Consider the following 16,066-nt stretch of genomic DNA (forward strand, 5'->3'; position numbering starts at 1 on the left):
AAAATGTCTCGTACTTTGTTAAAATATGATTTTTATGTCTTGTGCAAATATTTCAAAGTGTAGTAGCTGTTCTATCTGTAGTCATTATGGGCAAATAGAACAAACAGAACTTTCCTCATATGTACAAATAAGGTTTGTCATAAAATTGTCATACTATTTATAGGCTGATTCAATTTTTATTCTCTGCTTTGATATTACTAGTTAAGTGATCTCATTGTTTTATTTTTTGTTTTCACGTATATCAGGCTGACACAAGGCTGTTGGCTCTGGAGGCTCTCCTTGGTGCATGAATTACATAACATTATGGTATGTTTATAATTCAGGAAAAGATAATTGTTGTATATTTTAATTTAATTTTTTTTGTTTGTTTTTCTGTTTTCTTATTTAAAAAATGCTGGAATTGGACGAGATGTGGCAAAGATGCTGTCGAAATGTGGTGCCAAAACCTATGCCCTCAGCAGGACTGAAGAACACCTGAAAACATTAGTAGCAGAGGTCAGATAATTTTTTTTTTTTACACATATTATATAAATAAATGAAAATAAATTAAAAAACATGCTTATCAGGTCCAGAAGCCACTCGACGTTAAAAGTTAATGAGATGGATGAATTGTTAGTTGAATGATGAATAATATTTTTTATTTTTTTTATTACATTTTCATCCCAAACAAGGCGCATTGCCACTTTGGTGTAGGGGGCTACTATGAGGGGCAACAGCTACTGGGATACTATGTAGGGAGTTGGGCAGCAAGATGTCAGTTCATTATTAAAGTTGTAGATGTTGCATGGATTTTATTCAATAAATATTTCTAATTCCATTTCCTTTTTCTCTCTCATATGAATTAAATAAATTTTAAGTATGTAATTAAATTCTAACTTGCAACGTCAATTTTTAGAATTAAATATTTAAACTTTATGAATGTAATACTTTTTTTATGTTAATATTACTAATTTTCATTCAATTTTTCATTCAATTTTTTTATGTTAATATTACTAATTTTCAACTGTTTTTATGTTAATATTACTAATTTTCAACTGTTTTTATGTTAATATTACTAATTTTCAACTGTTTTTATGTTAATATTACTAATTTTCAACTGTTTTTATGTTAATATTACTAATTTTTAACTGTTTTTATGTTAATATTACTAATTTTCAACTGTTTTTATGTTAATATTACTAATTTTCAACTGTTTTTATGTTAATATTACTAATTTTCAACTGTTTTTATGTTAATATTACTAATTTTCAACTGTTTTTATGTTAATATTACTAATTTTCAACTGTTTTTATGTTAATATTACTAATTTTCAACTGTTTTTATGTTAATATTACTAATTTTTAACTGTTTTTATGTTAATATTACTAATTTTCAACTGTTTTTATGTTAATATTACTAATTTTTAACTGTTTTTATGTTAATATTACTAATTTTCAACTGTTTTTATGTTAATATTACTAATTTTCAACTGTTTTTATGTTAATATTACTAATTTTCAACTGTTTTTATGTTAATATTACTAATTTTCAACTGTTTTTATGTTAATATTACTAATTTTTAACTGTTTTTTATTATTTCGCTTCACATTTTTATCTTTATGAACATTCCTATCATAATTGGAATTATTTTTATTTTATTATCAGATATATGCATTGACATCTTTTAAATCTCTTAAAATTTTAATGCAAAATTCTATTTTAAAAATAGTTTTACCTTAAATTATGTCTTAATTTACATTTTTCTTTCTCTTGTTTAATTTTTTATGGTTTGTTTTTACTTATGATTTTTTTTTAAATTAAAATATATTAAATTATCAGTAACATTAAAAAATAATTAACTTTAAATTAAATTATGCCTTTTTTTTACATAAATGATTTTATGGTCGTAAACACTTAAAAGCATTAGACCATTTAATTTGACAAACTTCTAATTTTCAATCTTTATTAGTGGTGCCATATGAATTCAAAGACATTTTTTTGTTCAGATATTCAACTAATATTATGAAGTATTTATCTTAAAATCTCACAGATTATAATACACTAAAAAGGGACATTAATAGTTTATTGGAAATTGATATTATTTACCTAGGTTTAGGGTTCCAATATTGAATCAAAACTTCTTGCCAGCAAAAGTAGTTCAAAATGAGAGTCAGCCAACAAACCCAGTTATCTATTATAAAGTGAAGTCGTATTCCTATCTGTTTAATATATACAAAAGGTGCGCTCGATATAAATGCAGGTGTAATTCAGGGGTCGGTCATGAACCTTTATTATTCCTGATATTCATAAATGATCTCCCTGATAAAATAGTCTCTGAGATAGGTGTATTTACTGACGACACCACACTGTATAACAGCACGAGGAGAAAACAAATGAAGACATATCTAAGGCAATGGCGGCAACCCTAGTCTGTAATGGAATGGGGTCAGAAATGGATGGTAACATTCAACGCTGCCAAGACTAAGCTCGTTTCCTTTAATAATTACATGAAACCTTACCAACCACCAATAGCTATGTCTAAAGATAAATTAACTGAAAGTATTTCATTCAAACTCCTCAGCTTAATGTTCACGAGGAACATAAGTTGAAACAGATACATTGAGAGCATTGCCAAGGCCGCTGTGAAGAAGGTGGGCTCTCTCTACCATGCTAGAAAGTTACTTACGCCAGAAAGTATCCTATACCTCTACAAGGCGACCATTCGCCCATGTATGGAGTATTGTTGTCGCATTTGAGCTGTTGCATCTGCTACTAGTCTCTCACTTCTGGACAAAGTTCAAAAGAAAGTCGCCAACCTGGCATGTCCTGAACTGTTATCTAATCTTAAACCTCTGTCTCATCGATGAAATGTTACATCCCTCCGCCTGTTTTACAAGTATTTTAATGGTGAATGCTCTGACGAACTACAAGCCCTTGTACCCCCTTGAGGTAAATACCCCTGACAAACAACAAAGTCCCACCCCTACACAGTAGAGATCCCTAGATGTAAGAAAGCCTTCTACTTTAATAGTTTCTTCCCCGGAACTGCTAGACTTTGGAATTCCCTTCCGGGTTCCTGCTTCCCCAACTGTACTGACATGCAGAAGTTCAAGTGTAATGTAAACAGACATCTTGCTGCTCAACTCCCTACATAGTATCCCTGCAACTTATTTCCCTGATAGTAGCCCCCTCCATCAAAGTGGCACTGTGCTTTGTTTGGGGTGAAAATGTTATAAAAAAATAAAAAATATTATTCATCATTCAACTAACAATTCATCCATCTCATTAACTTTTAATATCGAGTGGCTTCTGGACCTGATAGCATGTTTTTCTTTTATTTATTTTTATTTATTTATATAATATGTTAAAAATGTGCTTAAAAAAAAAGTTAAATAATCTCAACGAGAAAACTTATCATACTTGCTAATGTCATATCTCTCTATATATAAAAGGCACTTTGTATATATGGGTCCTGGATATGACCTTAAATTATATCCGATGGTGAGGTCCCAGCTTGCAGGCTTTGGGGAGTATGGAGCCACCCTTTAATTGCCATTGCTCCCAGGTCCACTCTGACCCGGAGTTGTAGTACCTGTTAGGGTTCCAACTATAGGTTAAATAGAAACTGACTTGAAAAAAAACAAATATATTCTATTAAAAATTTTTTTCAAAATCAATGGATTCGGCATTAAATAACCTGAAAAGGGTTGATATGCCGTAAAACAAAAACATCCAACTTGTATGTGTAAACTTGTTCCCTATAGACTCTGAAACAGCTGAACCGTTTTTTCTTTGTTTTTTTTTATTTTCACTTAAATGTATTATTTTAGAAGTTCTACAGAATCTGCTCTGCTGGGCCTCAACTTCAGTATTCAATATGGTATCACTTCAATAACCAACATGGTCACAGAAAAGAACATAGAAAATCTTGTAGTCTATTTTTGTTCCATTGAATAAATTTACTTTCTTTTGTGTGTGTATTTTTTTTTTTTTTTTTTGTCCTGAAACATGTTCTTTTATTACAGTGCCCTGAAATTCATGCCGTTGTGTGTGATTTGAGTGATTGGGACAAAACTTGTTCCACAGTTACCTCCCTTGGACCCATTGATCTTCTAGTCAATAACGCTGGCATTGGTATCCTGAATTCGTTTTTAGAAGCTAAGAAAGAAGACTTTGAGCAGTAAGTTTAGTTATTAGTTTTTCAATTATTTGGTTTCCACAGTTATCTTTCTTTCTTTTTTTTAAGAACTTCTATTTTTAGACAGGAGAATTATTACAGCCCATTTTCCTTAAATTGCTTATTTTCAAGCTCATTCATTGGTTAGAGGTGTCCATATTTAACAGTCTTCCATCATGTTCATTAGTTCTTCTGATGACATCATCATAACTGGTCCACATATACATAATTTCTGGCCTTCCTTTTTTAAAAAATTTTTTGATTTCCACATTATTAGTTAGCATACACATTTATTGTTTGGGCTCAAATCAAGTTATTAAGTTAGATTTATGTCCAAGGAACCTATATCTAAAATTTCAATTGTTTATACCCAAAATTGGTGGAGGAGTTTGGTAGAGTTCTCAAAGGTCAAATCGTTAAACTTTGACCCCCTTAACAGCCAAATTTCTGGCCGAAAATGGATTACAAAGATTTTCCCAAATCTCCATACCCTGTATATTAAATATTGAGTCTGTAAACTGAAAATTGACAGTTATTGTGTAGGGAAATGTACATACACACTTTCACTTTTATAGATATATAGATAATCATTGCAAAGTTTTTTCAGTCTTGTTTTAATTAAAAATTATTGAAATTAGTAGGGCTTTTTTTAATAAAAATTATTGAAAACACTTTTTGTGCTATATTTTTTAAAGAATAATTATTGAAAACACCTTTTAAAATCTTTTAAAACTATAGTTTGTGTGTTTGCTATTATATTGTATTTGCCTCATAACTAAAGACGTCTTAATACATAATGTGTATTTGAATAATTTTGACTTTCAACCTTTCAGGACATTCAGTGTTAATTTGAATGCAGTAGTGAATGTATCACAGGCAAGTCAACTTTGATATTTCTGTGAATCTTCAAGAAAAAAACTTAATTTTCTCAAGGTTATTTTAACTCTTTTTGTTTATAAGCAAACTAAAAAAGTCATTTATTTTCTTTTTGGTTAACAACACATTGCATCAATTTCTTTTTAGAAAAAAATGAAAAATAAACACATTTATTCACCATTGTCACTAGTTTTGTATTATTAGAGTGGGCTATTGTTCAGGAGAGTTGGAGAAATGTCTGAAATTATAAAGCTTTCTGAAACAAAAAAGAATGTCTGCATTTCATAAATAAAAGCCTGTTAGTAAAACTCTGAGAAAGCAAGTTAATATGTTTAATTGCTATGTATGTATGTATGTATGTATGTATGTATGTATATTATTATTATTATTATTATTATTATTATTATTATTATTATTATTATAATATATATTATTATTATTGTAATATATATATATACTATTATTATTATAATATACATATTATTATTATTATTATTATAATATATATATATTATTATTATTATTATTATAATATATATATATTATTATTATAATAATATATATATATATTATTATAATATTAATAATATATATATATTATAATAATATATATATATTGTTACAATATTAATAATATATATTATAATAATAATAATATATATATATTATTACAATATTAATAATATATATTATAATAATAATATATATATATATTATTATAATATTAATAATATATATATATATTATAATAATAATATGTATATATATATATATTATAATATTAATAATATATATATTATAATAATAATATATATATTATTATAATATTAATAATATATATATTATTATAATATTAATAATATATATATATTATAATAATAATATATATATATATATATTATAATAATAATATGTATATATATATTATAATAATAATATGTATATATATATATTATTATAATAATAATTATATATATTATTATAATAATAATTATATATATATATATTATTATAATAATAATATATATATATATATATATATATATATATATATATATATATATATATATATATAATGATTATGTAATTTATATGACTAAAAAAAACAAAATATTCCAATTGTTGCATCTTTAAGTAAGTAGTTTGTATGGACTCTGTTTTGGTCAGGGAGACTTTTTTTTTTTTTTTACATGGAGGTCACCACTTATCAAGGCCCAGAAGCCACTCTGGGATAAGGGTTAATGCGTGTATAGTAATCAATGGGATAGTAATCGTTAGTAATGGAGATTTGATAAAGTGTCTTACTTAAGGGGGGGAGCGGTTCATCAGGAATTTGTTTATATTAGACTTAAAGACATCCCAGTTGTAGTCAGGTGGATTTTCCTGTGTTAAGTGGCATAAGCCATTGAAAAATATATTCAAATGCATTTAGGTGATCCTCAATGATCATTGCTGTCTTCATTGTCGATTTTGGGGTTCTTGCTCATCAGATCAGACCCCTATTTTTTTTTTGCAAAATTTATCATTCCCCTTTTTCCATTTGCAAGTCAGCCAATGAAAAGGAAGCGTGTATTCAAAAATTAATAATAAAATTGCTATGTTCTTATCGAGTCGATTCATTTATTGGATCATTTAATCTAATCAAATTATTTTTTTAAAATCATATGGGACTCATAGATTTAAACTTAAAGTAAAACTATAACAACGCAATCATAAATAACAGATGGAGTTTTAAATTACTAAAGTTAAAATACATAACCAAAACTTTCAGATGCCATGCTGGTTATAATTGTTGTCATATATTTCAACTGATTTTAAACGCTTCCTTGCTCGGCTAGTTGTAATAACTTGCAAATATCATAGTCGAAATTCTGCTGGGTCTCCCTGCTGTTGGCGGCCATTTACTTTTTTTTTTTTGACTCCATGCCTAAAGAAACTTCAGCCATATATATATATATATATATATATATATATATATATATATATATATATTAATTCTTATTATGAATATTTCATCTAATCTTATATGTATTATAATACATACTTAGATAATTGCCACTTATATACTACTAGAAAATAAATGTAAACCTAAAATATTTTGTGACTTCATCACCACCAGAACACAAGATTTTATGTTATTGACATAAATACACCTGTTTGTGTTGGCAAAAGTGTGTTCATTTTTATGGTGCTTATTGCGATCAATAAATCTTTTGTTTAAGCCAAGATATGTTCATCTAAACCGCAAGAACTTTCTCGTCAACCTAAATAATTTTCATGTGCATAATATATACTTAGATGATTGGCATCAATAAACATGACCAATTTAAAAAGAAAATGTTCTCTTTAGCAGTTTCTCTTAGTTTTTAAAAATTTATCACACATTTTTTTTCATTTTGGATATTTTTTCTTGATGAAATAATTCTATTCACTGAAAATTGTTTCAAAATTTGTGCACTTCAGGTGGTTGTGAAAAGAATGATTGCAGATTCACGCAAAGGGTCTATCGTGAATGTCTCCAGCCAAGCGTCTATTATTGGACTGAAAAATCATGCTGCTTATTGTAGCAGCAAAGGCGCCCTTGATGCACTCACCAGAGTTATGGCCTTGGAACTAGGACCTTTTGGGGTGCGTGTGACCAGCATATATTTCATTAAAACTTTTCAAATTTTGAAATAATCTCTTTTCAAAGGAAAGCATTTCAGTTGTCAACTTTGAACTTTAAAGCGTGTAAAATTTTAAGGGGGATGTTGTAGTTTGCTTGGAATTATTTGAAGATTATGACAATCAAGTCTTGTAGGAAATAAAAAAAAAAAGAATACAGGGTGACCAAAAAAAACGGGCCCCAACTCTAATTAGGCCTCGTTTCTTAGTGTTTTGTCCGAATGAAATGAAACTTTGGTCATAACTAGTTTATTATATTCAAAACATCACATCAAAACACTAGGGTCTTTGGCCTTTGTTTTCTCCATTGACTGTAAAATGCTCAGAAAAACAATTGAATGTCCACTGTTTTTTTTTTGGGGGGGGGGGGGTCACCCTGTATGTGCAAATTTTTTTCTTCTCCTGGAGATGAGTTATACCTCAAAGATTGAAGAACTTAACACCACATTACCGTCCTGGTGCGATACATCATGTTGATAAATATTTTATAATGGAAAAACTCAATCATGTTCTGCAAAGCTAAACAAAATTTTTGTTTCTGTATAAAACAAGCAAACCAAACACCATGAATAAATATTTAAAGATATAAAGAACCTGAAGTATAAAAACGTTTTACAAAAATGACTGAATTCAGCATTAAAGAACTGGAAAAGGGTTGGTATGACATAAAACAACCAAACCAGAATTCCGTCTTTTTTGCGTCACTTACATTGAAATAGATGAAGATCTAAACTGGCAGCATCCGAGGCTCTTCAGATAATGGTCACTGAACGACATGGTATCTAGCATTCAAGTGATTCCTAGATGCAGGTTCTTGTTGCTGAATAAGAGATCATTTGAATCTAAATATCACAATGCAACTTGACGGCAATAAATAAACGAGCAAGGCGGTATTAGTCAACATCCGTGCATAATGCAGCCAAAGAAACAGAACACATGTCCTCGCATTCATTTGGTCCTTCGAGATGAACAGGGGTCAAGTATTCAAACGGTGACCACTACTATGGTAACTATCTTGTTAGCTACAACTATCGAAGAAGAATACTCGTTTCAGGACAAGTCAAATTAATTTCCGAACAGAACAGTTTTGCATCACTTTTATGTTCCATTACGAAATTTAAAATAACAGCATATACTAAACTTTATGTTTGGAATCCTTGTTGTAATTTTGATCCAGATCCATTAGATGATTTTGATTCTAGAAAATGTCTCAACCTAATTAGAGTTGAGGCCCGTTTTTTTTTGTGGGGGGGGGTCACCCTGTATATATATATAATGTGTATGTGTTTATAATAGATGTGTGCTTATAATGCTAATGTAAAGTAAACCCAATTAGTGCAATATGAAAAGAATAAAGCAACAGAAAGTGCTTCTTCATGTTTTGAATTATTTAATTTATATTTCAACGTTATAACTTTATTTACAAAATGTTTCAAAGTAACAGTCGTGAATCATGATCGTTTTTTTTTATGCCCCAATAAGACTTCACTTATATTTTGAATTTTTTGGTTTAGATTCGTGTGAATTGTGTCAACCCAACTGTGGTATTGACAGAGATGGGCTTGACCTACTGGAGTGATCCAGCCAAATCTGAAGCCATGCTCAATCGAATTCCATTGAAAAAATTCGCTGGTAAGTTAAAAGATTTTAGCTTTTTTCATTGTCCCCCACCCCCAAGGATTTTTCTATTTTTTAGTTTGAAATTGCATTTTCATTGCTGAATGGGCAGATACTTTTATATGCATCCAGGCACCTCCAACAGAACTTTGATTATCGGCTGTCACACTTAAAATATTTTTGTTGATCTGTTATGCTTAACTAGCTAACAGTGCATAATAGTCAAGCACCTCAGCAGAAATAACCTTCTTAGTGACATGCAATATGGTTTCCGTTCTGCTAGATCTACAGCAGATGTGCTAACGGTTATATCTCATAAGATTAGTGAATCTCTCGACAAAGGCTTCCTTTCTAGGGCAATTGCTCTTGACATATCAAAGGCCTTCGATAAGGTATGGCACAAGGTCTACTTCACGAGATTTCCAGCTACGGTATAACTGGAAACGTTTTCTCAATTATTAAATCATTTCTCTCTGATAGGCTCATAAGAGTAGTGGTTGATGGGCAGAAATCAGAGGCCCACAGTATTAATGCTGGAGTCCCTCAGGGGTCCATCCTGGGCCGAACTCTTTTCCTGATCTACATCAATGATCTCCCAAAACACATACTTAAATCATTTGTGACATTTATGCTGATGACACGACCATCTATGGCAACACATCAAAGGCCGTAAATGACAAAGTTCTCTCTGATTCTCTCTCCTCTGATCTTGAGCGCATGGTACAGTGGGGGAAGAGGTGGCTGGTTACTTTTAAAGCATCCAAAACCAAGCTTCTATCTTTACATCATCAACGCTCTGAACCCCATCTGGCATCAATTGAAATGGATGGCTCTCGTCTTAGGGAGGCTCCATGTTTTGACAAGCATCTGGGATTGACCTTTACTCTGAAATGGAACACGTGCATCAAGTCTGTTGCCAAGGTCGCTGGAAAAATGGTAGGATCCTTCTACCATTCCAGAAGATATCTCACTGCTGGTGCAATTCTCTATCTATATAAAAGCCAAGTACATCCAAGGATGGAGTACTGCTGCCATATCCGGGCAGTAGCTGCTAAAAACAGCCTATCCTGCCTTGACAGAGTACAAAATAGTCTTTGTGTCTTAGTGGGGGGATGCCTTTTTCTCTTCTCTGCAACCTCTCTCTCACAGAAGAGACGTTGTGAGCCTGTCATTGTTTTATCATTATTTCCATGGAAAGTGCTCGTCTGAGCTCCAATCTCTGGTCCCCCCTCGCCAATCTTTCACAAAAAACACCCGTCTAGCTGAAACTACTGTCAATAATTTTCCCCACTCTTTATCTATGCCTAAATCAAAACGTAGATTCCATGAGCAAAGCTTCTTTCTTAGAAGTGCACGCCTGTGAAACTCTTTTCCGTTTGCCTGTTTCCCACCTGACTACAACTTGGATGTTTTCAAGTCCAACATCAATAAATTCCTGATAAACCGCCCCCTTAAGTAAGACATTTTATCAGATCTCCATTACTAATGATTACCGCGATATTGTCCCATTGATACATGCAATAACCCTTATCCCCCGAGTGGCTTCCGGGCCTTGATAAGTGGTGACTACCATGTAAAAAAAACATTGAATTTTCTCAAAATTTCCCATTCTGATGTAAAAAGAATGAGAAATGTTGATTAAAAATTATGTTTTCATAATATCCTCCTCCATCCCCCTGTTATTTGACATGAAAATAGTTTAACAATATGGTCAAGCTGAGATAAGTAGGTCCCGCAGACGAGCCTCGTTCTGATATTCAGAAAATTTAGGTTAACAACTGGTGAAGCTACCGAAAAGTCACCCTTTTGAATAAAGAAGGATATAAACAATATTTTTAAAATTAATTTCTTAATTTTGCTTAAAAACAAAATGTCAACACATATGAAGAAAATATTTTAGAAAATAATTTCTTAATTTTAAATAAAAATTGATTGTAAAGAAATCTTTTTTTTTTGTTTTAAATAATTATTGAAAAATATTGCAAAGTGTTTACATAGCTGGTTCTTTGGGATAATAGGGGCGCCTGAAACCTCCCTTCCAAAACGAAAACTGCTTTAGTGTTTTTACTATTTTAAAGCGCTTTTTTTTTTAAGTTTGAAACACAAGTAGTGGCTAGTTAACTTAGAACAACAAGTGCGCATGGCGGAAATTCTTCAGGGTTTAAATGTATTGTAATGCTTTTATGGTGGTCGAAAAAAGTTTTTCAGCTGCCATATTACTTCCCATTTACTTGCCTCCCCACGTGGGCAGAGTTAGACACAAGGTCGGTTTTTAATGTAGAGAAGCATTTATTACTAAAAAAACGAAATGGTGAAATATAAAAGCAAGTTAAGCTAAAAGTTAAAAAAAAAACATGTTTTATTTTTTTAATTCCAAGAATTAAAGAAAGAAAAAAATTCAAAGAAATGTTGAACGTTTATTGCTATAAATATAACGAAGCACCGGTGTCACATTTCATACAACCTAACTGTCAAGATTTTTCAGAACGAGGCTCGTCTGCTGGACCTACTTATCTCAGCTGCGCCAACAATATTTATATGAATATTTAATTCAAGAAAATTTATGTCAAAACTTGTAAACGTTTCGGTTGCTGTAACTTTAAACTGTCTTCCTGTGTATCTTGTCAAACTCGGGAATCTTTTTACCAAACTCGAATCTTTCTTTGTTTTTAGTAGTGACATAATGAATAAAGTATCTAAGTACAATTCACTTCTAAGTGAAGCTTTTCTGGAGGTCCAAGGTTCAATCTTTAGTGCGGTGTGGGAAGTACAATGAATACAATTGAAAATTACGCAAGACTTCTACTTGGTCATCGCTGATAGATTAATAAATTTATAAGGTAATAATGGTTTTTATTATTGGTATTATTGACACTTGAAAACAACTATAAAAAATAATATTAAGGAAATTAAAATTTGTTATTCTCATTACAAAAATGCTAAATCTTTTGCACATACATACATCATCATTATTATTATATATGTATTATTATATATGTAATATATATACATACACACACATTGGTCTTTATTATGGAGAGTTATTAATTGTGCCTTTTTTTCCAGAGGTTGAAGATGTTGTCTACACCATTTTGTTTCTGCTGAGCAATAAATCCATGTCAACCACCGGTTCTGTTCATCCTGTTGATGGAGGCACCCTTTGTTGCTAATAAATCTTTGACTTGGATTCCATTTTTTTTTTCTCTGAACGATTCTACTAAGTCTTCTTTCCAGAAAATGTTCAAAAATTATGGTGCTAAAAATAAAAAATTGTGTTTATGCAAAACTTTGAAACAATATAAGTAAAAATTTTCTCCTCTGCGTGTTTTGTCATTTTTTGAAAGTGGGAACTATTCCCAATATGTTATGCATTATTCTATTCTCATTGTGAACTATACATATATATATATATATATATATATATATATATGCATGAATAAATATATATTATTCCAAACAATTTAAAACAAAAAAACTCGGAATAACATTTTTGCATGGCTAATGACCCCCTCATTCTAAATCCGAAAGGTGAAAGAAAAACTCCTTTTAAGAAGTAAAATATTCAGAATTTTAGGTCCAATGGCTTAAATTTCAAAATGCAAAAACATCCAGTTAAACGTTCATAAAAGAAATTGGTCTTTTCGGTTGTACTGCATTTGCAGAAAGCTAAAATTCAGTCAAGGAAAAGTGCAAATGGATACATAACCAACAAACATACGCTTCCATTGTTTTTTGTTCCGCCCCCCCCCAATTGTTTAATGTATATATATTTTTTAACTGTTTTTCTTACAATTTATGATTGAATATCATAAATTGTTTTTTTATCTAATGTATCAACCAGCAAATTTCTAGCTTTGCTGCAATCATAATTTGCTAATTGCTTACCGTCCTCTGATTAGAAGAATAGCAAGAGTGATACTATTCACATTCCCTAAAGTGTTAAGACACACAAAAAGAGTGGAAAAACTAAAATAAAAAGAGGAAATAAGTATAAGAAGCAAGGTTAGTAGAAAGACAATTGGGAGTAAGTGGTTCACTAAAGCACACAAAGATCATCTGAACTAGGATTGTTAATCAAGTTATGGTGGCCAAAAAACCGGACATAAAGGTCGAAATATTCAGAGGTAGTTCACAGAGAGTTTTAGTGGTAGCAATTAGTTTTGTGACAGTTTTACAACAATTTTTCAGTTAGAGATAGTCGATTGCAGGTTGCTGCTTGGATCAGATGAGAAAAGTTTAGGAGGCAGAGATGACCTGACATCAACCAAGGTGTGAACGTTAGCGGTAAGACGGTTAATCATGTCACACACATGCAAAGTACAACTGATATTTGCAGAATTTGTGTTGTGATTTTTTTTATGTTTGTGAGCCATTGCGGTTGCTCCTACTGCAGTGAGAGACGATGACATGGAAACGGTGTTGAGATTGGCGATTGTTGTGGGCGGGGGAACACATGGTTGCACACAGGCGATACTAAGAATATAATTAAGGATTACTTAAGATTTCTACCTGGTCATGGCTGACGAACTGAAAACAATGCCTTGTAGAATAAATATAGATTGCAGTTTGAAATTCTGTACAGATTTCAAAGTTACACATAAACAGTCCGACAAGACACATCTGAAGAAGGCCGAAGGTGGCATCAACCGAAACGTTGTGGGAAGAATATTCAAGATGAAAAGAGTATAAAAATCCATCAAAGATGTTTAGTTTTATTAAGATTATACAAATTAAAACAAAGGCCAACATATAAAAGCCACAGTCAGTTTATTATTTTGAAAATTTTAAAATAAAGCACCAGTTTCGATATTCAAGTAAAAAATAACAAAAGAAATGATCCTTCACTTTATGGCCATGAACTAAATTGACAATATTAATCCAAAAGAATTGATTGTTGAGTTTTATTGAACCACAAAAAGATGACTTTAAGGTGCAGCAATACAACTCTATAAGAGACTGTCGATTGATTATGTGTTAGTTTGAAATAACATTTTCATTGGTCTGTCAAACTTTAGTTTGAAATAACATTTTCTTCAGTCTGTAAAGCTTCAGCTTAAATAGCATTTTGTCATTTTATCAGCTTCAATTTAAAATAGTATTTTCATTGATCTGTGATGCTTCAGTTTCACATAGCATTATCGTCAGTTTGAAATAATGCTTTTTTTGTTCTGTTATGCGTGTTTGAAACAGCATTTTCTCCAGTTTGAAATAGCATTTTCGTTTCTAAACCTTGAATAAATGCATCTCAGATTCTCTATTCTTATATTATGATAGAGAATAAAGATGAACAGAAATCCAATTTCTCTTTACCCTTAAGAACTCGAAATAATCGTTGCATCAAATTTTCGACAAGCAAATTTGGCATTTTATGATTTTACTATAAGAGATTATCCTAGGATCCTTTATCCCTGACGTAAAGTGAGCATAGGATTGAAAAGAATCTAGCTTCTGACATTAGTAACATCTTACTAATGTCTGTGTATGTATATTCATTACTGTACTCTCCATTGTAATAAACTTTTATTTCTTCCTTTATACTGATGTAGCAGGTGTTCTTTCAGCTCAGTAACAAAGATAAAACCGGAGAAAAACCCATTCAATGTGACTTCTGCATCCAGAAATTTGCATGGAACAACACGCTCCAGATTCATCGGAGGATTCACATCAGGGAAAAGCCGTTCCAATGTGAAATCTGTGGAAAAAAATTTGCCCAATCCGACAAACTCTGACGCCACAAACAAATGCACCTGCAATGAATAAAAAAAAGGGAAGAAAATCTCCACTAGAAACAAGCAGTCATCGACATCCACAACGCCCTCTAAAAAAGCTGACGATTATCCACAAAATGATTATTTATCGGTGCTATAAAAATATCCAGGTGTAATTTTAAATAAGATTTTTGAAGACTTTTTTTTAGTGGAAATCGCTCCAGACAAGGCGTGATGACATTTGATGCAAGAAGTTAAAAAAAGATTACTTGAATGTCAAAACTTAGTCAATGATTAGGTGTTACATGGATAGACAACACAAATTTGTCTCTTGATGCAATCAGAACTGATGAAATAGGAAGGAAATAATAAACCTTTCTTTCTTCCTTATTCTGATGTATCAGTTGTTATTTCCATGCCGTAACAAGGCTACAACTTATTTTAAAATCTACAGAACATTATTTCAGTATAAAGTTGAAATGAAAAACATTGAAATTAACCACGGAATATTACACCTCCCTTCCATCTCTCCCCAGATAATTTATCCCCATTTTTGTTCGCTATTTGAAACAACACGTTTTAAGTTGGTAATATCACTTCATTTGCTATTGATCCTGGGTTTGCTTCTTGTTTCTCCGAAATGCATAAAACTCCAAAATACACTTTATCAACTGATAGGTTTGTTTTGTCAAAACTTGGAGATATAATGAAATAATGACTGCAAAGAACTTCTTTTCTTCCTCTTAAAATCAAACGGAATTTCCATGAACAGAGTCTCTGTCCAAGAACTTCCTGTGAAACAGATTACCACAGGATTGCTTACCTGTAAGTTAAAATCGTCTTCAAATCCAATGTCAACAAATACTTGACATAAACTGTTTGTGTAAATAATCAATTTTTTTTTCTTTTTCGTTCTGTTAATCATTTTCAATCGTTCATATTTGTCATCATTCATCTATCCATCTTTTTTTAATCATTATCTTTGAGTGGTTTCTAGCCTTGATAATCGATGACATTAGTAAAAAAAAGAAACAGTTGCTGTTGAG

The 16,066-nt window shown here is 30.9% G+C and overlaps 1 protein-coding gene across 1 annotated transcript; it reads left to right on the forward strand.

Moving 5' to 3' along the window:
* The first annotated feature begins 420 nt into the window (after positions 1-420).
* LOC145240348 (L-xylulose reductase-like) lies at positions 421-12,482 on the forward strand. Its single transcript, XM_080103929.1, has 6 exons — positions 421-495; positions 4,004-4,158; positions 4,989-5,031; positions 7,495-7,659; positions 9,210-9,327; positions 12,379-12,482. Exons 1-6 carry the CDS (start codon positions 421-423, stop codon positions 12,480-12,482), a joined length of 660 nt encoding a protein of 219 aa, XP_079960055.1.
* Positions 12,483-16,066: the final 3,584 nt, after the last annotated feature.

This window comes from Euprymna scolopes, chromosome 19 (assembly GCF_053919585.1).
Source record: "Euprymna scolopes isolate OS-2025 chromosome 19, ASM5391958v1, whole genome shotgun sequence".
Taxonomy (NCBI): domain Eukaryota; kingdom Metazoa; phylum Mollusca; class Cephalopoda; order Sepiida; family Sepiolidae; genus Euprymna; species Euprymna scolopes.

Excerpts from the sequence above, each read along its gene's own strand:
- LOC145240348 (XM_080103929.1), top strand. The coding sequence starts at position 421 with ATGCTGTCGAAATGTGGTGCCAAAACCTATGCCCTCAGCAGGACTGAA. Across the intron at positions 5,032-7,494 it reads CAGTAGTGAATGTATCACAG|GTGGTTGTGAAAAGAATGAT; the intron begins GCAAGTCAACTT and ends TGTGCACTTCAG. Across the intron at positions 9,328-12,378 it reads TCCATTGAAAAAATTCGCTG|AGGTTGAAGATGTTGTCTAC; the intron begins GTAAGTTAAAAG and ends CTTTTTTTCCAG.